The 27603-nt window shown below is 40.4% G+C and overlaps 1 protein-coding gene across 1 annotated transcript; it reads right to left on the bottom strand.

Moving 5' to 3' along the window:
* Nucleotides 1–955: 955 nt before the first annotated feature.
* On the bottom strand, nucleotides 956–25737 carry cpt1a2b (carnitine palmitoyltransferase 1A2b). Its single transcript, XM_054759593.1, has 19 exons — nucleotides 25571–25737; nucleotides 19714–19856; nucleotides 19005–19144; nucleotides 17303–17480; nucleotides 16405–16506; nucleotides 16149–16286; nucleotides 14911–14988; nucleotides 14632–14739; nucleotides 13810–13897; nucleotides 13512–13707; nucleotides 12725–12913; nucleotides 10869–10974; nucleotides 10399–10515; nucleotides 7428–7592; nucleotides 5462–5590; nucleotides 4800–4955; nucleotides 4557–4670; nucleotides 4376–4468; nucleotides 956–3350 (listed from the first exon to the last, which is right to left on the bottom strand). The coding sequence occupies exons 2-19, from the start codon at nucleotides 19852–19854 to the stop codon at nucleotides 3222–3224; spliced, it is 2367 nt and encodes a 788-aa protein (XP_054615568.1). The 5' UTR covers nucleotides 19855–19856; nucleotides 25571–25737; the 3' UTR covers nucleotides 956–3221.
* Between the last annotated feature and the right edge of the window lie 1866 nt (nucleotides 25738–27603).

Here is a 27603-nt window from a genome sequence, read left to right as displayed (position 1 = left end):
CTTCATTTGAGCCCTCTAGACATGAAATAACACCCCTATAACCACCTTTACACTCCTATTACCCAAACTAGCAGGCATAATCATAGAAAATAAGAAATTTAAGACATAAATAAGACTCGTAACTGTGTTCCAGTGCTAGGGGAGGTGAGTGGGCGGGACGGACAGGAAGTGACATTGGGGGTTCAGAGTTTAGTTTTTGCTTGTGGCCGCAACAGTAGCAAATGTATTATTGTGGCTGTTGTGAGCTAAATCAAACCTGCAATTAAAGCCTGTTGTCCTGGCGATCAAGTCTGGTGCTTGTGTGTCTCACCGAACATTACCGACACCTAGTGGCCAGTGTAGAGTACTACAGATCAGTGTATCATCTCCGAAAGGGTCTTCTGAATGTCTTATATTTGTATTTTAGTTCATTTAACCACTATTATGCTTGAATGTGCTTTAAAGAAATATATATATTTTTTACTAATAGGCCATATTCAACCATAAAACAGCACGATTTATTAATATATTTTTGAAAAACCGTGATGAAGTGAAGCGAAGTGGCGCGGGATGACTGTAGTCTGAAAGCCCGCACAGTCTTGCTTTTTGTCTCCGAAAATAGGTCGGTTTGTTTTTCCCCAGAAAACCCATCTCAACACTTCTTGGCGCACTACCCCTCCCCTATCGCGAGTTCTTTTGGATTGGTTATCCCTTATTTTCCTGGGAAATTTCCCATAATTTCAAATGCAAACGTTGCACCAAATCATCAGAACGACTCGAAATAAGACTAGAAATCATCCACAAAGTCAGAGAAGCCGCCGGAACATAGCAGAATAGAAGTGCCGGGACATAAAACGGGGTCTTTGTGATCCCAGAATATACAGCACATCATGATACTTCAAGTGATCAGGTGACCTCAGTTCGATAAAATCGTAATTCAAATGATAAAAAAAAAAAAAAAAAAAGAAAATGTTCATTCACAGCAAGGTCAGGGACTATTTTATTCCATCCAAAATGCCATCACCATATGTTAAAAATTGGTTTACATCTAAACAGCATGAAATCAGGTGAGCAAACAATGTTTCTTGGGAGTGTAACATCACAGAACGTGGTGCATTATTTACCAATTATTTCAAGCTAAAACACACACAGATCCATTCAAAAGTAACCAAAGAAAAACACAACATTAACCATTATTATTCATCTCCCCAAAAAATAAACTTTTAACCCCCCTAAGAAAAGAAATACTCGAGTTTTAACTGTTAAATGGAGGAAGGTTAAGGCGTTAAAGTAAAAATCAATGTTTGCTAATGTAAAACTGACTTTGATGCTTACTGTCGATGTGGATATTATTCAGATGTGGATAAGCTGCTTGTTCAGCGAGTCCTGCAGGTAGAGGAGTGATACTTGTACCGTCGCATTCGTGTTTTGTTTTACGCAGTTACTCATGACAGGCGCTGGTCTCGGACTGGTTGTTGCGTTCAACATTTCCCCCATTTAAGTGCTCGTTGTTTGAATTGTCTTGGCTTTTCTTAAGATTGGTTTATTTGAGCTTGTAGCCCACGTTCTTACGGGGTCCAAAATTTAGAGCCACATCCAAGGGACGCGGGATACATTTGGTGCATCAAAGATGCTAAAACCAATTCAGTGTAGGTCAATATGCGCCAAGCTATCTGAACAAAACATCGAAATCTTGAAGCGTTATAGGTGACAAAGTAAATAAGTGTAATATCTAATAGTATACAGTATAAAATGACTGCAATTTTTTTTACAATATGCTCATCAGGGCCAATAAAAGACGAGCTGGGGCCGAAAATGGTTATAAAGCATGTGTATGATGATACAAACATCACAGTTACCATAGCAACACAAATGCGACAAAGCTGTGCTGGGATCCGCTGGTTTTAAAAAGTACAACAAAAAAAAAAGTTAAAAAAAGAAAAACTTTATGTCAACTTTTTCTTTCACAAATACAGCACTACCACTGTTTTCGTACAACCTACTTTTTGCGTGATTCAGTTTTCGCCCCCGTATTCGTATATAAAGCAGGCATTGCGCGAAACAATGTAGTCGGTTTGCTGACAACTCAGTTGTTTGTTTCTTTTAAATTGAGTGCAACTGCAAAATAAGCCACCATGGGGCCAAAGACAGTTGCGAGTGCCACCACTTTGATAAAGCAGGTAAGAGACACGATTTAATTCGAAAAAGCAAAGTGTGTTCCTCGCCAGCAGTCTTCGATAAAGTTAAAATGATGTCCATTCATCAATTTCATTTGTCATTTTTAATTATTTTTGCACAGTTTTCTGCATGTAAAACTAAGTATTCTTGACAAAACTTATTTTTTGGTGTCTGGAAGTGGATTTACATGATTTCCTATGGGGGAAAAACAAAACAAAACAGTGGAACAAAAATGGTTCCACTGTACCAACAAACTATTTCCATCATTCTTGACCAAGAAAAGTATAAAAGCTGGGAATAGGATCTTATAAAAAACACTTTTGATCAAAGCCATGGTGACTGTTTACCGTACCATGAGGAAATAAGTAGAGTGATGAGTTGACACATGCACTTCTACATCCCTGCACAGGCTAAAAGCAGCAATGTGTCATACATTCAAACAAATACAAGTAAAAAAAAACAAAACAAAAACAACAAAAAAAATGTTTTCTTGAAGAATTGCATTGATTAAAACTGCATTGCATTACTGACTAATACAGGCACACGTGTGCTAAACTAAATGCTGACAAAGGATTTTAAGACTTTCTTGTACTGGTGCTGGCTTTTCTGTCCTTCAACAATTCTTCCATTTGTTCTCCGTTTAAAGTGATTGATTATGTCAGTCCTTTAAAGTGAAAGCAAACATGTGTAGTCCCTTATTAAAAGGCACCGAGATAAAATCATCCAGCTTGCACAGAACACTCAAATGTAAGGCTGCTGTTCTCCCTCATTTACTGTAATTAGGAATCATTATAATGAATAATTCTAGACTACTTTTAGTTTCACTTTGTCGTCCCTGCATTCTAGTGCAAACAAACGTTTTACCTTTAGCTGAAGTCAGTTTGGACTGACACTACTTCGTGAGGTCATACAATGTTATTTGTTGTGGTGGTGAAATTATCCTTTTGCTCCTTTTGCGCTAAAATTGGAAGGAGCATGAACAAAGATGGACGTTTTGAGCCGTACACGCCGATCTTAGTTTCACTTTGTATCTTTTGAGGATATTCACCCACACTCAACAGTCTTCAGCGCATCTTCTTGGGCTGAGGCTCGGCTGTGGCTTTGGACGATGGAGGAGTTTTGGTGTCAGCAGAAAGGAGAGCCATGGTATCTTGGAGAGCTGTGTTTATCTGAGCTCCAAACCTGTGGGAGTCCTGAAACGGAGACAGGAAATGAGGTTATCAGAAAACCATTTGGATAAAAGTGCAGCATTTCTGGGCTTTGGGGAGGGGGAAAAAATGTAGGACTAGCCTCAGTGAAGTGTTAAGAAAAGAACACGGCGAGACAAGAGAAATATTCCGTGTTTCCGCCAGGTTTACAGTTTTGGGGTGGCACGCCTGTACCGTACTGTACTGCGATCAATCCTCCAGTTATCATACAATATTGCACGTAACAAACTAGTCGGTTCGCCCTGTATTGTATCATTCCACTTGATTCCACGGAATCAAGTGCCCCAAACAAAGCACCCTACATCCGTACATTTTACTGAGTGACAAATAACCTGCCATGGGGCTAAGGAAAGTTTTGAGTGGCAGCAATTTGATCACGGTGGTGTGAAACACGATTGAGCTCAAGAAAGTACGCATTAAAAAAAAAAAATAAATAAAATTTAAAAAAAGAAAGTAGGCATCGCAAAGTACAAAAATGGCACCCCCTACCCTCCTCCATCACCGCCGTCTTCGCCTACAACAATCTTCGTTAAAAGGTAAGTAAATTGATGTTAAACGTTAATTTGTCCAATTTTATTTGTCATTTATAATTATTCCGCATCGTTTTCTGCATGTAAAACAACAATTGATCTCTATAAAATGTTTTTTTGTTAACGTTTTTGGGTGTCTGGAACAGATTCATTGTATTTTCATGATTTCTTATGGGAAAACCTGATTCTTCACACAGTGCAGAGTGTAAGAAGGTAATGTCTTCATAATATGCCACAAATTTCACTGTTGATTTGTATTCACAAGTAAATTACGCCTCATAGCAGGGAGCAAGGGATTAAAAAAAAAAAAACACACTCCTTTAAGCAGTCAACAGCAGCTGTGACCCAACAGACTGAACATTTGGAAAACCCATTGTGTATTATACATTAGGGACACATCTGGTGTAGTTCACCAGTCAAAGTGAAATTGATAGTTTGAGCAATGACGTGTGACAAACAAAACTAACAGACGTGACTCACAGTCTCAGAGCAGGAGTACTTGGACGACACATGGAAGTTGATCATATCCTCACCCACGATGATATAAGAAACGCCGTAACCATCATCCGCAACCTGACGTGACCGCAGGGAACGTGTGAGATTTGACGGGTGTACAGATAGTTGCACCTACAATTAAAAACAATAAGTATGCCATCCTCACAGGTCCGAAGCCGCCGCCAAGCGATACAAATTCGGGGTAGTTCTTCAGGTCGAACAGCTCCATCTGCTGAACTGGGGTCTGACTGGTGGAGAGACGCCAAGGCTCTGACAACACCTGGAGTGCCCCAAAAAGAAGAGACTGATGTTTGAAGTGTAGGTGTCTGCTGCAAGCTGCACCTGTCATCCCATCCGCATCACTTGGTGCATCCGGACACCATTGCTAGAAATGTAATATCTACATTACCTCTTTGAGGAAAGGTGACTCCACTCCCAAATATTTCGAGACGACGTACAGGCAGAAGAGGTGTCGGTCAATTCCTGCTCCGGTCATTGCCAGGCGATAAAGATTCTGGTGCCTCTCTGAAGCCAGTCTAAAGAGCCGGCAACAGTGTTCTGCTGGCTGCCCATACAAACACATACACTAATCACAGTCACCAGCAAAATTATACTGCATTTTTACTGAGACAATACATTAACTTTGGATACACTAATAATCCCAGTAGTTCTAAAGAACATACAGCACAGTGGCAAAAAAATGAATGGGTGCATTTGTTAGTTATTGTGGTAGAATCCATGTTAATATTACCATTTTGAAGCTGAACAGGAAGGAAGTCACCGTGTGCATGTTTTAATGCTGGGTAACGAGACAGCTATGTTGCGGTTTTCGTTTCACGCTGCTTAGCGATAATGATGAAGTTAATACTACAACAGATGTCAACGTAAACTGACCCATTTTGAAAGAAATGGGCCCTGTGGGTGTCACATTTTACGTCCACAAAAGCAGTCTACTTATGTGGACGCTTTTTAGCAAGACGGGGGTCAAAATATATTGTCAGACCCTTTTGTTGCCGTGAATCACGAGACCCATTATTTCTTATTTGTTTCCTTGTTTTGCTTGACATGTACCTCTGCACTCTCCAAAGCTTTGACAAAAGCGCTGCTCTCGTTGGAGCAGGACCGCACAGTCTCCGTTCGTCCTTCCCTGAAGAGACGGGTCATTGATGCCTCGTAAGTCAGACAGAAACCTCCACGATCCTGATGAATAGAGAAAGTGGGAAAAAAAAAGGTAAGAATCCTTTCCAGGAAGTCTAAAGCCTGGAAGGAAGGAAGGCAGGGAGTTTGGAGGACTGATATGGAGACTAAAACAACAGAGTATGTACAGTGTGTCTAAGTGAATAATAACATGAAAATGGGTCACACACATACATAGTGGCCTAGTACCGGTCAATGGAAATCTTTCAGAAGGAGACACATTAAGAAAAAACAAAACCACATCAAATATTACGTAAATGCATATCAATTTTGGAAATAACAGCTATTATTTTTGGGGAAAAATAATATACTGTTAGAAAGCCAATAGTTTTTGCAAGTTTGTCATTTAGTTTCATTGTTTCTGTGTTTATTTGCAGCGGTCTTTAAACGGACTACAGCTGTGTGCTCCGAGACAAATACTGATGCTGTGTGAGCATGCATAAAAGGTGAGCTTTGATGACGTTTGTGTGTGTGTGTGTGTGTGTGTGTGTGTCGAGTGCTAGTGTTCACATTTTCCTCGTTGTCAAGTTAATTCATACTAGCACACCCACATTACACCCACATACACATGTCACCCACACATTGCTCATCTTCTCTCTGGGAAACAAACTCCAATCTCCTATTATTACTAAAATTGAGCCTGTCTTCAATTGGTGCGTTTAATTTGATGTTGATATAAGCTACTTTTGTGACACCCACATTTTTATTCAGTGCGGTCAGACAGGATGTAATGTGCAACACCTTTATTGTGGCTTGCATTCGTTTTGTAGACAACACACAATAAATGACATTACGTCATTCTGAAGACACATCTTTCATCTTGACATCTTTTCCGGCCCTGATAACATCCAGTCTCCTGTTTACCATCTCAGACTTTCCAGTCATAATAAATGCCTTTGAAATATGATCTCAACTTAGACCCAATCTTGGGCTCAATAGCTTTCTCCTCATCTGTCCAACACTCAACAATCATCATTGCTGCCAGCTATTTCAGACTGAATTTGGTCACTGGCAGAAACAAGGCAGTTTTGAACACTTATCACTTCGGGGTGTCACAAGATCTCGTAAGATTAAACTACGACAAGATTTTTTTGTTCCGGAAAAAAAAAAGAAATCTTGCGATAGTTAAACAATCAGAATTAATACATGAAAATGAACTTGATAATTTTGCCAGCCCGATTAGGCCGCACGTGCTAAACACTACCTGGAGATCTGGGTTCGAATCTCAGTTTGCATCCTCGCTCCGTGCGTGCGTGGGTTTTCTCCAGGTACCCTTTGTTTCCTCCCACGTTCCAAAAACATGCATGTTAGGTTAATTGGCGACTCTAAATTGTTCATAGGTATGAATGTGAGCGTGAATGGTTGTTTGTCTATATGTGCCCTGCCATTGGCTGGTGACCAGTCCAGGGTGTACCCCGCTTTTCACCCTAAGCCAGTTGGATAGGCTCCAGCATACCTCTGTGACCATAGTGAGGACAAGCGGCATAGAAAACGGATGGATGGATGGATAGATGGATGTTGTGACTATTTTTCTTCGCTTTGCTGTACACCCACGGCTGTGTTTAGATGCGTATAGTTGGTGGAAATAGTCCTTGGCGTGACAACACAGCCAAGATGGCTGTTCGGATATATATTTTTTTATCATGAGCACTGTAAAGCAATGTTGTGGAAATATGTTTGCAATAAAGCTTCCAAGTGGTTTGGCCACATATGAACCATAGTCCGCTATATTTAGCAGCAGTTTGTGCAACAGCAGACTTATCTGCTTCATCACACACGTTCTGTGTTAAAGTGCAAGACATTTGTCTTTTAGATGTTACGGGATAAATCTGAGTCTTACCCTGTAGTAAGCTAGCTGTAGAGCGATCTGGATGAATGCATCAGGGCTGACCCGAAGCTTCTTAATGTGACCTTTTCCAAAGTCTCTGAAGGGGAAGACGTGGCAGTCCACATCATTGGCCAGTGCCTGGGCAACAGCAAGAGAGCTGCACACTTGGGCCTGAACCTACGGGCCAGACAGTCATTTGAGGAGAAACTTCAACAAAGCTTGCAACTTGTTTTATATTAACATGAAGCACAGTTTGATTAAAAGACACCTCATATGGAGTCGACATTTCATGGTCAGTGTGTTCAAGAACATTGAAGCAGTAGTAGAAAAGGAAACAAGAAAGGTTGTGAGTCAGATTTGCATTGTGCATACTAAACTACAAGTAAATCATTTTGCATCTGTGCACATCCGAGCTAGATTTGGAACGTGTCTGGTCATGATAAGGAGCTTTAATGTGTATCCTCTGCTTGTACTTATCCATTTAACGGTACCTACATGCAAGTGTGTGTATGGATGGACTTTACTCCACCTGTAAGCACTTGCCAAAGCATTATTTTTGCCTTGGTTCAGCCCAATAACTCCCAGGGTTGTACAGGACAGCGGCTGTACCACCTACTTAGCCTGTGACTGCTCTGGCTCCTTTCCAGAAATGTGTTTTTATTTGACATCAAGAATGTTTGCAAGTCACTACAGGCCAGAGGCATTTTGCAATCCCCTTAAGTGGAGATACACTGTGTAGGTTTTACCCAAATTGATTCTGGATTTCATTTTTTTCCAAAATGTACCCTCCCAATAAGCCTGTCTCCCCCTCCCTCGTAAAGCCCCTGTCAGTGTGCAAGACAACCACAGAGACAAAAGTAAAGAGTTGTTGTGTTTTTGTTACGGTTTCATTTGATTATTGTATATCTGTATATTGCTTTTTGACGCTTAACTCCTCCATTTTTCAACCGATTCACACCATTCAAGCATCAAATCGTTCAGTTCATTCGGAAATAGAGTGTGACCATTTCAGGTTTTTCAAAAAATTCTCAGATTTTCCAAAAATTCCTTTTCCCCCCCCCATTGAAAGTCAATGGGCCATTTTTCAAACTTCCACCATTCTCAACCAATTCAGACCACCCCCAAGACAGAATGTTCAAATCATTGGATATTTTTTTTTTCCTGCAAGAATTTTTGGTCTGACATACGGCGTGGGACTTGCACTAGTGATGGGTCGAACTTCTTCATTTTTAAACTGATTCACACCATTCAAGCATCAAATAGTTCTATTTTTCACATTTAAAAATGTAAATTAAAAAAAAAAAATCTTTATTTGTCCTTTTTTTGCTTATTTAATTTTTTCCACCACCTCATTAGGCTTGGGCATTCACACGCAATGTCTTCAGACATTGCAATCATCTAGCTGTATTTAAACTTGTCAGTACGGTATCTTTTTTATATGCATTTCATGTGTTCTGTCAAATGACAGCAAGGACTTTCACTGTTCTCATTAGCCTCTAATTGCACTTTGCACATCTCTAAACACCGACCACAGGATGTGTGACCGGGGCTAAGCAAAGAGTAAATACTTCTAAACTTCCGTGGTTGGACCTCAGCTGCCTTTGCCCTTAACACCGAAACTTATTTGGCAATGTTTAACAAAATCATACTGTCCGTGTTAATAATTGTCTAATTGTGTTGCAACATCGAGCTTTAGAACCTTACCAATGCAATAAGTTGGTACACATGGAAGAACATAATACATATACATTATTAGTCAAAACATATGCATATTTAAGCAAATGTTTTTTCCCCCCAAATTTTTGCATTTCCAAGCATAAAAATTGCTAAATGAACTAAAATACAAATATAAGGCATTCAAGATGCATTAATAAATGTTCATGACATGACACACAAGTGTCAGTGTTGTTACTGTAATGTTCGGTGAGATATGCAAGGACCAGACTTGATGGCCAGAACAGCTTTAATTGCAGGTTTCAATTAGCTCACGACAGCTACAATAATCCCTTATAAAAATCTCGAATGAAAACAACAGGCTAATGTTGCGGCCGTAAGCCACTGCAAGCTGAAACTCAACCCTGAACCCCCAAGGTCACATCCTGTATGCCACTCACTCTGCACCCCGACAAACACATTTATAGTAACACACACAAGCATGAGTCTTATTTATGTCTTAAATGTCTTATTTCTACTATATTGGGTAAAACGAGTGTAAAGGGGGTGTTCATTCATGTCTAGAGGGCTCTAAAAATTATAAAAAAAACTTTAGAAGATCGTAACACAAAGCACTACAAAAAAAATTCCATTTATAAATAAGATATTCGCTTATCACAGTTGGGTCTGGAACAAATCAACCGCGATAAAAAAGTAATTATTGTATAAACATTATATTAAAGTATGTTTCATTCTTTCTTTTTTGGGAGAAGGAACAGAACAAGAATTTCATTGCATAGCAGAACTACCTGTTTTACTGTGCATATGACAATAAAACTCTTGAATCTTGAATTCAAAGATTTTGTCATTACAAATATTACTTTTTAACAATTTTTTGTTTTGTTTTGTGTTACTGTTTTTTTACATTTCATTTTTTTTTTTACATAATTTTAAATTTATATTAATTGGAAAATAGAAATGTTTAATTAAACAAAAATCTACTACAGTGCAAGTAATTTTTCTATGTTGTCATTATTTATACCAGCAAATGTAATAATACTTACAGCATATTTAAGACAGCGACACTGAATTTGGGATATTATAACATTGACGTGACTAACCTGTTAGGGCGTGTTGAAGCACATGAGACCAAAGGAATGAAAACACTCAGGTATGTGGTCACAATGTAAGATAGTTGTACATCTATGGTGTCTGTTTAGACACGAGTAAGGAGCATGAGCGGGATGACATCATGAATAATTATGGCAGAATATTACACAATACCAAAGGTAATACTACTTGTATCATGACAATTAACTAATACACCTACCTCGGGCGAAATGTCCCAGATGAGCCTCTGTGGGTGGGGTAGTGAGCGGTCCACATCACCCTTACAGTGTCCATCCTCGGTGTATCCCAGATGGAAAGCATCTGTGGCTAGTGTGTACTGGCAAGGGGAGACAAATAATGACACACAAATACACACAACACAAAGCCAAATTAGCCAGTAGAATTAGTCTTTCCATTAATGTCTATCCCTACTAATCAGATAAGAACGTAATATAATGAACACATGAATCTACAGTAAAATATAACACAATAAGACCCATAATGTACACCAATTACACTAGTTCTGATTTTCAAGGAATAGTAAAGCATATAAAAATAATCAGATTTCCAAGTTACCAGTCAGCCCTGGAGCAGATTCACTTTGCAGTCATTGTAAAATGTCCACTCAGATGCATGCATTTCCTTTACACAACCTTCCAACAAGTCCTCAGACAAAAAATACAGGTATACCTCCCAAAGATGAGCCACGGTCGGTGCATCAGCCCAGGAGTGCTCGGCGTTTAGTCCATTCTTTCCATTCTTGTAGATCACAACTGAAAAGGATTTATCATACCATCTGGGAAAGAACAAAGAAACTCATTTTCAGTGATTAGTGCTGGGATGGGCATCACTGGGGAAGCTGGTAATTTACAGAAGTTGGAAGGGAGGGAATTTTCTGCTAAGTTCACCTCCATTTTCGTAAACCGTCTCAGTTCTCGTACGATATTGCACGTAACAAACTAGTTACTTTGCCCTGTACTGTAAAGTTCTGCGGAATCGAGTGGCCAAACACACCGTACACATTATTGTGTGACTACGAGTTGCGAGTGCAATTTGATAAAGAAGATGAGAAACACGATTGAATTTGATTTCTCCAGGATGTACAATTAGTCATTTATAATTATTTCTCATTGTGTTCTTCATTTAAAACTATAAAAATGCTCTTTAAAATAATTTTTTAAAATATTTTTGGGTGTCTGGACCAGATTCATTAGATTTACATTACAATATCACGGTTCGATTATCACTCCCTTGCTCTATTCCAAAAATTAATAAATGCTCACTGTTTGTGGTTGACTATGGCGTATTATTAATACAACAATATTGAAAGACAGAAGGTATATGTAGTATTGTGTTCTATTATTGAGACATAACATTAGATTACTTACACTGCATGCAGTCATCCATGGCATGTCCGACATGATAGAGTGAAAAGAAGTTGTCCTCCCATTCCATGTGGAAATGGTAAGTTTTTGGCTTCTTAATCGTTCTTTCCCATTCCATTTTAAACCCTTTCTAAAGTTTAGAATACAGTAAATAAATTGGAGGCCAACTAGTTAGCTTGCTAGTGATTAAAGCCATGGCCGTCTCTTGTGTCCCTGCAGTGATCCCGTAGCCTGCGCATTACAGTTGAGCATTGCGGTGTCTACAGGGCTCGAATAATGTTAAAGATTGTATTTAGAAAGTTATAGGTCTTCTATACACTAAGAAAATGTTCCATTTATTAATTAATCCTACTTTGCGGAAATTCACTTATTGCTGTTGGGTCTGGAACCAATTAACTGCGATAAACGAGGGATGACTGTATTTCCCATGGGAAAAATGTCCTTGGTTTTCGTCGGGCCTTCTGGAACAAATTAATAAGGAAAATCAAGGTACTACTGTAAAGATGATTAAATAAAGAAAGATTATTGAATGCTAGACAGGTCATGGATTCCGTGCGCTGTTACACTGAGACCTGGGGGGAATATAAGTTTGTCCCTCCAGACTAGTCTGGGACAATATTTTAAGAAGGCCTGCAAGACAACCACAAGGTTAAAAGTGAGTTATTTTGGTTACCGTTTCATTTAATTCCTGTATTTACACTTTTATGTCTGTATTTGATATGACCTTTATATGTTTTGTGGACAGTGTGAGTGACTTATGTGTTATGTTGGACCCTAAGGAGGTCACAAGTTGTCGTTCATCCCAAAGGTGTTTGATGAGGTTGAGGTTAGGGTTCTGTGCAAGTTCTCAAAACCCATCCAAGCACAACCTTACTTTGTGCACTCAGAGAAAGGAGCCTTCCCCAAACTGTCCCCACAATGTTGGAAGGGTGCAATTGTCAATAATGAATTCATTAGTAAGTGTCTGTGTGGCTATTTATATGGCTCATGTGCACAATTCTAAAAACAAAGCCATGTGCATTAATTTGTTCAATATTTTTCCCTACAGCTACAAAAAGAGAATTTAAATGGCATATCAAAGAAAGATTAGTTGCCGATGACAGACGTCAACATTAAAAAAAAAAAAACCCTCGTCATCCATTTCATCGGCTTTGTCCTGACCTGTCATAACATTTGCCATGGAGCAGCGACTTGGCATAGCGATCCAAGTTTCCTCCCGGGTCGTCCCCCCTCATGCCTTGCTCTTCATCATCCAGGGTTACGAAGAAGGCTGCCTTCTCGATGGCATCCAGCGACCGCTTGTTGACGCCGGTGCTGAAGTATTGCTTCCTAATCTGAGACCAAGGAATCCTGGCAGGAGATTGGCACATGCGAAGAGAGAAATGCTGCATTTACGGTCATTTTTGTGACCAGAATATAAGGGGATGTAAATACGGTGAGGAAGGAAGGGTCTACAGTATATTGTGGAAATCGCTTAAGCTGACATCCATCCATCCATTTTCTATGCCGCTTCTCCTCACTAGGGTCGCGGGGGTATGCTGGAGCCTATCCCAGCTGACCTTGGGCAACTGACAAAATGCATGGGTTTATTTTAGCTTTTTTTTTTTTTTTTTAAACATTGTTAGCCGCTTGAAGAAAGATTTGTGCTTGTAAGAAAGCTTTATTGGCATTGTAGTCAAGACACCAGTGCTTCCCAAACAATTCAAATGGGGCAGCCCAGGATATACTGTAACTGTGGTGCGTTCAATGGCCGTCAAATATAGTGTGAAATCTTAATACTTGACGAAAATACTTGGGCTTTCTAACAGAGGCTCTAACATGAAAGCATTTGTTGCTCTTCTCAACGAGCAGCAGGTACTGCTGTGGGACCCTCATTTGTAGTTCTAAACAAATAAAACTGTTGCTAGAAGGCAGGTAATAAAGGACATTGATGCACCATTGCTTCTACCTGTCTCCAGCAGTGAGGGCTCCTAGTTTTTCCTCTCCAGGTTGTGGGGGTGAAGGGTCATCCAGAATCTTCTGAATCTGGTACTCAATTTCCCGAGGAGAGAGCAGGCGGCCAGCTTGATACACCCACAAGCGGAAATAGCGTCCCTTGTGGTACACAGCTACACATTCACTGTCCAGCCAGTGCTGGAGAACATCTGTAGCATAGAAGGGAATTATGCTAGTGACTAGCATAATCTATTGACTACCAGCTAGTCAATAGATGAAATATTGTATGTGGAGCTGAATGTGTTTGTTACCCGTCTCAGTTCCTGGAGTGCGTGTTGTGTTGAACATCCTCTCATATTGGGCAGCACACAAAGGGATGACAGTACCAGGAACACGGCTCTAAGACACAGAGATACGCAAAACTTTAAAAAGACTCATTTATTGAGCCGTCTTTTTAGGTTTTACCAACATAAATAGCAGGGGTGTCCAAACTTTTCCCACCAAGAACCACATACAGAAAAATGAGAAGATGCGCTTTGACATTTGTGTTTATAAAACACGCTACAACCAATCCAATGTAGGTCAAAACATGTTAAGTAGTTAAATAATGTTGACGGCACACAAAATAGTTGCTAATATGTTTTTCTCCATTTTTGTTCCATCTATGATTTCTTAATTATTTAAAACATTTCTGAATTATCCAAATCCTATATAGGGAAACACATTTTTTTATCAATTTTAATATTTTATTTATTTTTAGACAATGTCATATATGAATATAATAGACGATGGATTACTTTTTAAAGTGTTTTCTTTAAAATGTGCAATTTTAAAATAATTTATATTAAAAAAAAGCTGGCATTTTTTTCTCAAAAAATAGCCTTTTAAAAAGGCAATTCTAATTGTAGATTAAAAGTTGTTTGCAATTTTATTTGAATTATTCTTGAATAGCCAAATGGAGGCCAATTTACTTTTTAAAATTTTTATAATACAGGGCATTTTTGACTTTTTTTGTTAAATACGTAGCGTGCCACTTTGCAACATCAGGTTGTAAATGTGTGACCATTCACCAACATGCATGCACTTACTTACTTAACTACCTCATTTCCTCTGCCGAAATTTGTACAACATACCGGTTTGAGTTCCTCCCTGTTGACTTTCCTGCGATACAAGAGTATTGCAGTGATTGTGTTGCCTGCCCTGGCAGCTTGACAAGAGGTCGGAGTCACATACAGGAAGTCCTGTTAAGTACACAGACAAGAGGAAACAGCAAAAATATTAGATACAAATCTCATCAATCTACAAGGAAAGGCTCTATGGTGGAAGGCAGTTGATTAAAGAAAAAAGGAAAGTAAAGGAAATGTCTCCCCCTGGTGTAGTCTTTTGGTTTGGTACAAAATGGAGCTGGTTACCATGCCGTAGTAGTTACTGTTGACCATTATGGGGCCTCGGCTTCGCAGGTAAATGTATTCCTCCCACCAGTCACTCACCTGTAAGGAAAACAGTCACTTCAAGTTTAATCTTGACTCGAAAAAATTGTGTTCTTTATATTATTGGCATCACTTAAAGGTATGAGGAATTAAGCATGTTGTTATAGGCCCATCCATCCATCCATCCATTTTCTTCCGCTTATCCGGATCCGGGTCACGGGGGCAGCACTATCAGTAGGGAATTCCAGACTTCCCGGTCTCCGGCCACCTCTTCCAGTTCCACCGGGAGGACACCAAGGTGTTCCCAGGCCAGCTGTGAGACATAATATCCCCCAGGGCCTTCTCCCGCCTGGGCACACCCAATGAACCTCACCACCTGTTGACCTCACGCTCTAACCGTCCCTCACTCGTGAACAAGACCCCGAAATACTTGAACTCCTCCACCTGGGACAGGACCTCATACACAACCCGGAGGGTGCAATCCACCCTTTTCCGACTGAGAACCATGGCCTCGGATTTGGAGGTGCTGAGTCTCATCTTAGAAGTTTCACACTCAGATGCAAACCTCCACAGTAAACAGCTGAAGGTCACAGCCCGATGAGGCCAGCAGGACCACGTCGTCTGCAGATAGCAGAGACTAAGTCCCAAGGCCCCCAAACAGGACTCCCTCGGCGCCGTGGCTGCGCCTACAAATTCTGTCCATGAAAATTATGAACAGGATCTGTGAAAAAGGGCAGCCTTGGCGGAGGCCACTGTTCGGAAACAGGCTCGACTTACTGCTGGCAATGCGAACCAGGCTCCTGCTCCGGTTGTACAAGGACCGAATGGCACGTAGTAGCACCCCCCCAAAGGAAACCGCGAGGTACACGGTCGAATGCCTTTTCCAAGTCCACAAAGCACATGCCGACCAGTTGGGCAAAGTCCCACGTACCCTCCAGTGCCCTTGCAAACATGTAGAGCTGGTCCAGTGTTCTGCGACCGGGACGAAAACCACATTGCACCTCCTGTAACCTCTCCAGCACCCTGGAATAGGCTGATGAGGGAGGATGAGGAGTGCGATCCCCCTATAGTTGGAATACACCCTCCGGCCACCCTTCTTGAAAGGGGGGACCACCACCGCAGAGGTACTGTTCCCGACTTCCACGCAATGTTATATGTATTACTTATTAGTTCTAATGCTGGAGTGATACACTTCAATGAGTGAAAGGCTGGTCACTTACATAGTTAGTAGCCCAGAGAGCTTTAAGTTTCAGGTAGCGCTGCAGGCGATTCCCCAGGTTACACTCAAACTCAGAGGCCAATTTTGTCATCCGTTTAAAATCTGCATCAGCCAACAGAGGGCGCACCGACTCCAAGTACTGAAAAACACACAGCATGTTAATGGTTTGGGGAGATATATAATATACACACAATATGGGGGCTATAAATGGGCATGCATCATGAGGATGATGTGTTGTGTATTGTATGTACACACACCCTGCTCAGTGTGTCCTTTATGGCAGGAACTGGCAGATGAGGTAGGGACGTTTGATAGCTGTATAGTAGAGGCTTCCTGCTTGATAAGAGCCTCAGGAGAGTCTGAGAGGAAGAAGCAAGAGAAAGACGTTAAATAAGTGCTGTGAAGTCACATCCTGTATACATTAAACCACGGGTGTCCAACCTTGTACCACCGAGGTCCATGTATAGAAAAATGGAAGGGTATTATGCACATTTTAAGCCATTAAAACACACTAAAATCAATCCAATGTGGGTCACGATACGTAATTAAATGAATTTATAGAAATGAATACGGTAGACATGTCAGCTTTGTGGTATAAGTCAGAGGTCCCCAACCACCGGGGTGAACCCCGATACCAGTCCATGGGCGGGGCTGAACCAACCGTTACATCAAATTTTATGTAAATGCATATCAATTTTGGAAAAAAAACTGATGATTTTATTGGAAAAATAACACAGTGTTAAAAAGCCCACAGTTTTTGCACGTTTTGCCGAGTACCATTCCCACTTTGATGGGTGATTGTTGAACGCCCCATAGTTATGTGCTATAAGACAGAGTGAAAGTTAAATATAACTTTCTCGGATGATGCCACAAACAGACTTATATTAAATAGACTTTGATTATTTCTTTTCTTTCAGAAGTGTGTCTTTTGTCTTTGAGCGGCTGTAACGCGTGACGGAAAGACGAAGTTGGGTGTCGATAAAGCACCTCCCAAGTCCATGGCTGTGGTCCTTCTTTCATGTTAAGTTAGTCAGAGGTCATCATTGTAAGACCGTTGGTTACATCGTGCTTCCCTTTGTTTAATACTACATACATCATAAATAAACAGCATTACATAACTGCTGTGCTGTAATCCCAAGTAGAAGCACGGCTTACCACCCAGATTTTAGTCGTGTTGGAAACGCGACCGTGCTGCTCAAACATCCATTGGTGGTAGGAGAGAAGCAGCTTGAGACAGAACCTGAGAGCGAGGATGAGGGAGAGCCACAGCAGTGTGCTGAAGACCAGTGCAGACAGCATCGTCTGACCTTGGGCGCTGAGAGACACATGCAGGCTGGAGGATGGAAAGGCATGAGAGTGAAAACAGGAGGGAAAGGTAAGCAGGAAATGTACAGTAAGCATGATTCATATTACTGAGAGGAACAAATAAAAACAAGCTTTGTGTTGACTCAGATTTTCCTCATAGGATCTCGGTATATTCAGTCCACTGACTTTATAATACAGTAGATCCCCACAGGGGTATTGGAACGTAAGCCCCGCGAATGGCAAAAAATGGATGCATCCTTAAAAGCCCCCAAAATACCAATTTTTGATACTTTAAACCCTATTATATCAAACCGTATCTAGGGCTGTCAAGCGCGATTAATCGCATTTTGTCCATTGTTAACTCATAATTAACTGAAATTAATCACAAATAGGTTTTTTTTTCTTTTTCTTTTTTTTCTTTTTCCCCCCCCCTTTTTTATCTATAAGTAGGGATGTACTGTAAATCTCATTGTGGTAAATGATTCGATACGCTTCTCGATACACGAGTTAAGATATGATTTTAAAAAACGACATAAAAACGGAACGTTTCGATACAGTGTACAAACAATACAATGGTTGATGTAGACAATCTTGCATCACACAATAAAAAAGCCAATTCTATAAACGTGGCATTCTTACAATATTTTCAAATGTGTAAAAGAGCACCTCATATCCCCAAGCATCCTGTAAGCCAGGGGTCCCCAACCAAAGGGACGCCGGAAATGTTCAGGCACAATTATGAAATTATGAAGTTTGTATATAACTACGTACAATTTTATGTAAAGGGACATCAATTTTGCAAATATGAGACATTATTTTATTCAAAAATATACAGTTAGAAACCCTACAGTTGTTGCATGTTTAATCCGAGTCGCCACTTTGCGCTTCAAATTTTCACAGCTTCAGTCTATCATGGTTTTTCAAAGATAATTACTGTTTCGTGGTTAAAAACCGCCTGAATAATATTAGATATTGTAAAAAATGCATATTTAAGCACATTTAACATATTTTCTGCCTAAATTAAGCATTCAAGGATAAAAATGGCGAGGTGGGACTGCTGTATATGTAGGAATTATTAAGAACAAGGCTGTAGATTTAAGCAAGTCAGTAGACTGTGATTATGATGGTGGTGGGGATAACTCATTTCCTAATGGGTGCTGCTGTCAAAATGGAAAGCGACTTGTGTTCACAATTGCAAGCACAATGCAAACGGTGAGTTCGTAACAATGAGTGGCAGTCAATCAACAGGCTGTTTGGGATGTAGGCTAGAGTTCATCTGCAGGCAATGCTTACTTACGACTCATCAGTCAACTATCCAAAGAATTTTAGGTGTCTGTGGATTAGATCATGTCATTTGTCACACTTGCAAGGAATGTCAACATGAAAGAAAATGTGTCATACTGCCCTGAATGACTGGAACAAAACACATAACTAAGTCAAGCTGCATAAATAGGAACACTTGATGTTTGGTTTACTTGTCCAAATGGAAAAACCTCAACCTTCATTGCAAATCTTCCAGCTTCAGGGATAAAAGCACAGAGTGTGTATCTACCTGAGGGGAAGGTGTTGCTGTATCTTGGCAATGAGCCCCATGCTGGGATCAGAGCGCATGTACATTGTGGCCAGGATGGCGATGACGACAAAAAGCCAGGATGAAGGGCTGGCTGGGTAAACTCCCTTGATCACCCGGTTCTGCGGCAGCCAAAAAAAAAAAAACACAGCTGTAGAAGCACATTCTTAAATGATAAATTCCAACTCATCAATCAGTTCTGACTTTGCAAAGACAATGTTCATTTTGAATGATACTGTCAGGTATCAATAAAACCACATGTTTAATAATGGGGCTGCAGTTTGCAGAGGGAGAAAACAGCATGGCATCATACTGCTATTTGTAATATTTTGCACGTTTATTGTGGCTAAAGAAGGTAACCAAAATATTAGTAAAGTATGTATGAGTATGGTGACGTGCAGTTTTAGACCACCGCAGTCTGGGAACTCTTTATCCCCATCCTGTACCTGCACAACCAGGTGTAAAGAGTTGTTTCCTGTCAGTACACGCATGGCAGTGAAATAATCATGTTACCCAAGCTTTAAGCAATCTTCAGTGTGACATGAGAGGCTTTTCTGCATTCCACATCCTCACGTGTGAAACAAACTGACAAAATGCACAAAAATGAGGGGTGTAACGATTCGTTTTAATCACGATTCGATTCGTATCATGATTCGTGATCCAAAAGCATCGCATGCTCGCTGTTGCTCACCCTCATGCGGCTGACACGCTTTTTCCACGATCGTACTCCTGACAGGTAGATCTGGTTGAGGGCCTGATAGGAAAGCTGCAGGTCGATGCCCTCTGGTGTTATGGTGAACTGGAACGCCACAGCCTGATGTGCCTCTGCCATTTCTATGAAAACACACACACACACACACACACACACACACACACACACAACAAAAAGACATTAGAATTCATTTAACTTGAACTTCTGTATAGTATAAAATGACCTTCCTGTATATTGCTAGTAGAGCAATGTTATTTTATTAGGGTAAGTAACTCCGTAAAGAAATGTGAACTGTGGAATGATCTCATTCAATGCCACTGCAGAACCTCAAACACAAATTGATTGCATCATCGCTTCATTTCACAGTTCTAAACATTGACAAACAAACAGAATACCTGTACCTCATATAGTGGAACTAGCATCTAGCGTCTTATACACCGGAAATTACGATAATCTACTTGATAAGTGTGTCCCGGCACAACTTTCTTACTTCTGATAGGATACAGATACAGTATTGTAGCCCTGAGTATCCACTGATACTGATAGCAATCTAATCTGATATCAGCACAAATGTTACATACTTTCATTACTTATTTTGTAGTGCCTGGAACGTTAGAAAATGCTTGATTAAGTGATATGATTCAAAAGCAGACAATAGTCAACAGTAGGTATGAGAGAAAGTTTCCCGCTTCTACACCATTACGGGTTTTGCACTCGGCTGCAAAGCCTTTTTCGGACGTCGACGTCTGTCCCGCTCCTTTCTACTTTGTTAACACGTTAGGACACGCCGGTTCTGTGATCATGTGGGCTCTAACCGCGATTGCGCTGCTGGATAGAAGTGCTGAAGCGGAGTATGGAATGGACTGCTTTTATCCAAGAGATTTACGATGCAGGCTGATATCATTTCTGCTGATATCGGATATGAGATATCAATATCTGATCGGGACACCCCTACTACTTTGATGGAACACACATTTCTGCAAATATGAAAACTGGTATGTTTATTTCAAAATGGAACTGCACCTAGCTTGACTCTCTTATTGCTTACGTTACATTTTGGGTTCCTCTACCAAAGGGTATACATAAAATAAACAATTGTATCATATGCCTAATCTGAATATTAAATTGATCAACTTCAATGTGGTCAAAAAATTCTTAATTAAAAAAAAAAAAAAACTTGAATGCCCAACAATACGACAATGACACTGTGGCCAGCTCAGGATGCTGTTCGGTCTTATTTTATTAAGGAGTGTTTATCAAGGCGCCACGTCTGGGCGCTGATTATCATCGTGCAGCACACGGGGTCTTTTCTGCCGCCATGAATTATAAATCACTTTTGTGCAATTAGGCAAAGAACCATGCGGGTGGCTAAGCAGTAGTGAGAAGCAACAAATAAGCAATAGCAAGGGCCTGACTGAAGAAGAATTTACCCCGGAAGATTCCGCATGAGTAAGTCCGGCGCCACTAAGTAAATGTTTTTCTACGATTAACAGTGGTTGACCTCTTTATACACTTGTACTGTATACAAAATGAAAAACCACAGAGGAGCAACTTACCTTTGCAGTCATGCCCACATCATTCGTCATTAAAGGATGTCACTGATTTTAAATTCTACTAATAAAAGCTACTAAAAAAAAGTTACTTAAAACTTGGCGGCCTGGGCGGGTAATAAAACTTTATAATAGCAACAGTTTGAGCCTGATTTATATTTCAATTATTTCCTATTTTTAAATCTGAACCGATCAGAGATCCACCAGCATGTTGGTGGAGTGTCTTCAAGCGTAGACGTTTCACTGCACAGTATGCCTTTTTTTTTTTATGGACACAATTAAAGGTTTACGTGACTCATCTAAAAGTCTAAGAGGTGGCTTATTCAGGAGGTTGTTAACATGACAGGCTGACAGATCTAAACATTAACAATGGTTGAATACTGTCGTGCTACTGTGTCTTGGTATGTTTGTTGTTTAAAAGGAATAGTTCGGATTTGTTGACATGAAGTTGTACGACATCCCCAACAGCACTGTGGTCCATTAACCCCCCACTTTGTCTCCTGCGTCCAGTTCTGGTCAGATTTCTGTGATGAAGTAATGATGTAATACGTTTGCATCACAAAAATGCCTTCTCAAAAAAAAAAAAAACTTCACAAAGCGCTCGGCGTTATATCCGTCTCCCGCCGTATCCCTGCGCACTGTCGCCTGTGCGTTCATGTGTATGCGACGAAGACACTCGCATATTCTTACGCTGTGGAACACATACGTAAACTGGATGGCCGCGGCGCTTTGTAGCGGAAGTAGATGCGAGCGTCTTCGTCACATACACAAGAATGCACAGGCGACAGCGCGCAGGGATATGACGGGGGACAAATATAACGCAGAGCGTTTTGTGAGGTTTGATTGTTTACATTTTTTTTTTTTTTGAGAAGGCATTTTTTCATCTGAGCAGAACTGGACGTAGGAGACCAAGTGGGGAGTAAGTCGCTGTTAATGGACTACTGATGCAGATGGGAATGTCGTACAACTTCATGTCAAAAAATCCGAACCATCCCTTTAATAACGCGCCCAGCACACTGCTGTGCAAGCATGCACATCCTTACTTCGACCATATTTGCCATTCTCCCTTTGTCCCGTGTTGCCCGATTGCAGTCACCTGAGCTCAGATTTATTTGTCAAAGCTCAATTAGCTGAAGCACCATTGAATAAGAACACCTGCAGAGGTGATAAAAGGCTGAGGAAGTGGAAATATTCACCCTCATACATGGCAGCAAGCCATCCACTAAGCAGACAGCCTTTGGTTTAAGTTTACAGGCACTATGTTTAACTCATTCAATCCCAGCCAACCCCTTCAGTAGGGGCCATTTTAGATGATTGACTGATCTGATATTGTGTTTTATGGCTGTACAAACACGGAACCTGCCGACTCCCGTCTTTCATCAGAAAAAAGTTTGTGTCCACCTTTTCCGTTCTTTGGTAATCAGCAGAACATAGGCGAGTTTCAATTCCCGACTAAAAAAAGGGAGAAAACCAGAAAACCAAAATAAAAGATTGCTGCAGTAAATAATACATTCGCCGTGTGCGATACAGAGGGCAGAAAATTGTCAACCGTGTGGAGAGAAATGACATGGCGTTGAGTAAATAAGATGAACAAAATAGGGATATTTACGTAGTTTGTTTGATAAAGGACAAGGCAGAGACCTGTTCTACAGGAGAAGTATTCATAAAGGACTTCCTTTACGCTCTGGCGCTACATTAAAAAAAATATTAACTTAACCTACTAGAGGAGGCAGGAGGCGGGTGGAAGAAAACACTGAACAGTAACAGCTTTACAATTTACTGTTTGAGAGAATAGGACAGCTTGATAAGAGTGTTCTATTAAAACAGTGGTAAGGGCCTTCTCTGCTAGCATTATCAGAAGCTCTAAACTCCATTTATAACTTAAATTGTAGTATTTCTTCCATGAAATTGTAGTAATTTTATTCCCAACAGTCTATTACCTTCACTTAGTAGCGCGTCTCTTGGCTGCACTGCTTCCAGTCGTGTACATTAGATTTTTTTGATTTTTTTTTTTGTCTAATCAGATTTCAGCTTCTATGTGTTGCCATGTTAATCTAATCTGCCCAGGGCCTTCAGAATCAGTAGTGCTGGCCCATGTCACAACACTGTGAGCATTGGGGCTGTAGCTTTAACCAATCAGAGTTCAGAATCGCCACACAGGGCCAGCGGGCAGGCGTACAGTAAGGCCAGCATTTTTCAGTCCTCTGATCAGTTGACGGCTGAAAGCCACACTCAGGGTCACGCAGTGTGCGTGAACGCATCATCACATGAATTTCCAGCGCTTAACTGATCTGGTTCAGACCCAAATTAAGGAGACAGAGTTGTGTAAGCGTTATAGGAACAAATGAGTGAGTTTAGAGAATGTATTGAAGATATGAAGGGTAAACTGGGTTGCTTACTTTAGTAATAATGGTGTGCATCCCCAATTGTGACAGTGTTAAGAGGTGGATCTGGTTGCTAATGGTCCCACTGAAGGCCCGGGAACAAAAGGCACTACTCGCCACAGTATGAAAATATTACACTTCTACAACTACACCACTAGTGCGCTGTGCAACCTTGTAGTACAGGTTCAATCTCATTCGAGAGGCTACCAAACGAGTACGGTAAGTAAGAACATCATGGAATCTTGCCAATCAGGTCATCTTGGGCGTAGAGGTCAGAGCTTGACAAGGAGGACAGATTATGTACTTCAGGAACACTAAAGAATACCAGCACACATTTTTCTCCATTTCCACTGCGAAGGGTCTCTAAAGATTGAACATGTACCGTACCATGCAATGTTTGGATGTCAAGTAGTAGTAGTACAGTTCTTTTGCATTGGGTGGAGCTAAACATGCTGCTGTCCACTGATTGGCTGACAGAAAATTGTCCCTACGTGTTGCAGTGGAATGTAGGAGGCACCATTGGAAAAAAAAAACAAAATACGGTGGATTAAGACAGAGAAATGCACTACTCAGATCCAATAATTGGCGTGTTGCATGCCATCTTGCTGCATATGATGTCATGCAAGCTTAACCTGCGTTAACCGAAACATCCTTTGCCGCTTGGTGGAAATGTGTCTTTAGAACTAGAATGACGCCTTCTAAAAGAGTACTACTACTGTATTCCAACATCTCATGCTCTGCAATCAAAATGGATTTAAAGGCAACAAAGGTAACGCAAATGAGGTGACTGCAACACTTTTGGAATTGCATCAAATTCAAACACGACAACCAGACCTGCACATTATTCATACAGGGCATGCATTATTACCCTCCAGCATGCTTGCTACGCATTTTGCTGGATTTCAGTTTCAGTTTCGAGCTCCTTCTCTGAAGCCTGGATTATGTTTCGAGGCGCCAGCCGATGTAGGCATGACGGAAGTAACACACTAATTAGTTCCACATTCCTCTCTCCCTTCTCTCTTTAATTACCACTGTTGGCTTAGATTAGACAGCATGATTGATTACCGCACAGGTGTGTCTGTGCCAATCCAAAATGTGCAGTTGTACCACACAGCCCAATGCCACAGATGTCTCAAGTTTTGCTGGAGCGTGCACGTTACACATTATACATTATACATTATAGAGTGGTTGCACGTGCATGGTAGTTTCAATGTAAAATTGAAGGATGCGGGGGAGCTGCTTTGATACCTTTTGTACATTAAAGATGCTAACACTAATCTCATATAGGTCGATAATAGAATATGCCGAGGGTCAATAAAAAAAAAGGAGATGCGGCCACCTCTGATGTAAGACGTAATTGGGTTAAATGTGGGCTGCAGCAGCAACCGATTATTAACGCAACGGTTACGATATCATATATATACTGTATCGTGACATGGCGTCAAACAGGGATCAGTGCTGGCTTACTGGTAATATGTGTTAATGTTTTAGGATTTAACGATTACACCTCGGTTAAGTCACAATAGACCAAAACAATGCTGTGCGTGAAACTTGTTTGCACAGAGCACAACAACGAAACCCGTTTAGTAACACCGAATTACACCATGCTGCTTCCCCATCACCACATCATACGCGTCCAACGCTGGTGTAAAGAAACTAAGCAGGACATCATAAACAATAATTGTACACCATATTTAGATCTTTATGAGCCAAAGTAAGGCGTTCGTATACGCTCGGTTTATACTTCGGTGAAATAGTAGCACACACAGAGGTCCATTCAATCTCAGCACCATCGCCACCCGCGCGAAATGCAAATGAGTAATGGTCGCGTTGAAACATCAAATAAAGTCTAACTCGAGCAGCAACGTGAGGAAACTTGATGAAATACGAGTTGAAACTCACCTGAAATGCGTCTCAAGGGTGCTTTCTTGGCAACGTGACGGCCACAGAAGCTAACGTTTGTGCCCCTCCCTCCTCGCCGGCGTTGTCAATGAATACTAGCCAAGCTGCTCCCAACCAGGCTTTCGCCGCCAGCCGCCGAAGATCGTCTCGGCGGGAGACAATGAGCTACTCTGTGTGCCTTGACTGAAAATTTCCAGCGAGAGTGGGCGGGTGGGCCATTCATCGTGGCGATACAAAGTCGACATTTTTCACATACAGTACTGTATTTATTTATTTTTTTTAAATATCTGTGTTTTTTTGTTGTGTTTTTCATCTTGTTACATTGTTGACAATAGTAGCTTTTGCTTTTGTTGAGATCGTGCACTACTGACTTGATTTTGCTCAAACAAAATAAAAGGGAATAAATGTATTCATTGTTACTTTGTCTTATATTGTTGTATTTACATATTTTTACAGTTCACGAAAAAGTGTGTTGATACATTTGGGATTATAATCAAAAAGATCACAAACTCATTCCATGATCTTGAATTTCAAGGAAAAAATATCAATTTTTTTTCTACTTGATATAGTATCAATACCAAGACTTGCAGTATCGCCCGATCCAAGTGTGGGTATGTCATTGCTGAATACACTGAAATGATACAATATTTAGAATGAACTATATTCATTAATAACATAAACACGTTTTAATTTAAAACAAAGGCGATACCTAAAACACGTTTAGAGCATTAAAATGGAACCTAAAAAAAAAAAAAGAATGTATTTTGTTCTTTTTAGCAGCTACTACTTTAAAACATACTACCATTTTTGTTGTTGTTGAAGAGTGAGACCTCTTTATTTGTATTTCTCTTTGCAGAAAGCTACAAATGACCATTTGTTGCATGACAGGTGAAACATAGTAGAGGCAGGCAAGCTTTTGTGTCCAGTTATTTGTTGTTTTTTTTGCGCAGACTGTCGCTGACGATGACTAATACCCAACTGGCATGACCTTTGACATTAGCTTGAACGCATAGCTTGAAACTGATCGCTTCAAATGAATCCAATTTTGATTCAAATGTTCAAAATGCCGTCATTTTTAAAGAATGACGTTGTCACAAGGCATTCAGAAGGGAGTTACATCGTTTAAAGACAGTGGACAAGTTATTCAAACGAAAATCTGACAGAACGTTCCAGGGAAATATGCCTCAAAGTGGCACAACAATGCGCTTTTTCTTTGACTTTTCATGGCTACGACTTTACACGTATTCAACAACAAGGACCAGCCTCAATAGGGGGGTGTTAAGATGGACGAACAGGTGGAAGCGGAAGTTATATACTGTATAAGTTTGACTTTTGCAGCTCACAGCGACTGTGGTGCTTTCAATGACCTCCAACAAAGTGTGAAACCTCAACGCTGGACAAAAAAAACCTTATAAGTGAAGCGTAAAGACATAAACATGTAAAAAAGTGTGGGTGTTCTAACATTTTACCGATATTATCACGTATTTAAAAGTGACTTATGGTGAATGAGATGTTTTTCGCCTATTTTCTAAATAAAAAATACATTTTTTCCAACCAACAAATCCACAAATACGGATCTTTCCCTTCACCACAGTCATAACCTGTTTTAATTGCATCATTTATGAGGTGATTTTACCTTGAAAAAAACAAAACAAAACATATTTTTAGTGGTTAGAGTGGAGGATACACAGCAATATGAGTTTAGTGATACAAGTGTGACAGATGGTGGAAAAATGACACATAATGATAATGAGGGAGAGAGTTTTATGGTGACTACAGAGCGGACAAAAGACAATGAAGGATAGATACATGGAAACAGATGGCATACAGTACAATGGAGACATACAGTTGAAATATTAAAATGTATACAGGGGAGTGATTAAATGAGGGGGTGAGATATATAAGGATGGGTGGTTGTTTTCAATGGTAGCAATGCGTTTGGATGCAGCCCTTTATATTGTCGTCGTCATGCTCTTTCAATGCTAATTGTTAATATTTCCTTCTATCCAGCGGTGTCAAAACTATCAACTTTG

This window comes from Dunckerocampus dactyliophorus, chromosome 18 (genome assembly GCF_027744805.1).
Source record: "Dunckerocampus dactyliophorus isolate RoL2022-P2 chromosome 18, RoL_Ddac_1.1, whole genome shotgun sequence".
Taxonomy (NCBI): domain Eukaryota; kingdom Metazoa; phylum Chordata; class Actinopteri; order Syngnathiformes; family Syngnathidae; genus Dunckerocampus; species Dunckerocampus dactyliophorus.
The sequence above is the reverse complement of the archived record's forward strand: the minus strand, read 5'-3'. Positions and strand labels throughout refer to the sequence as shown.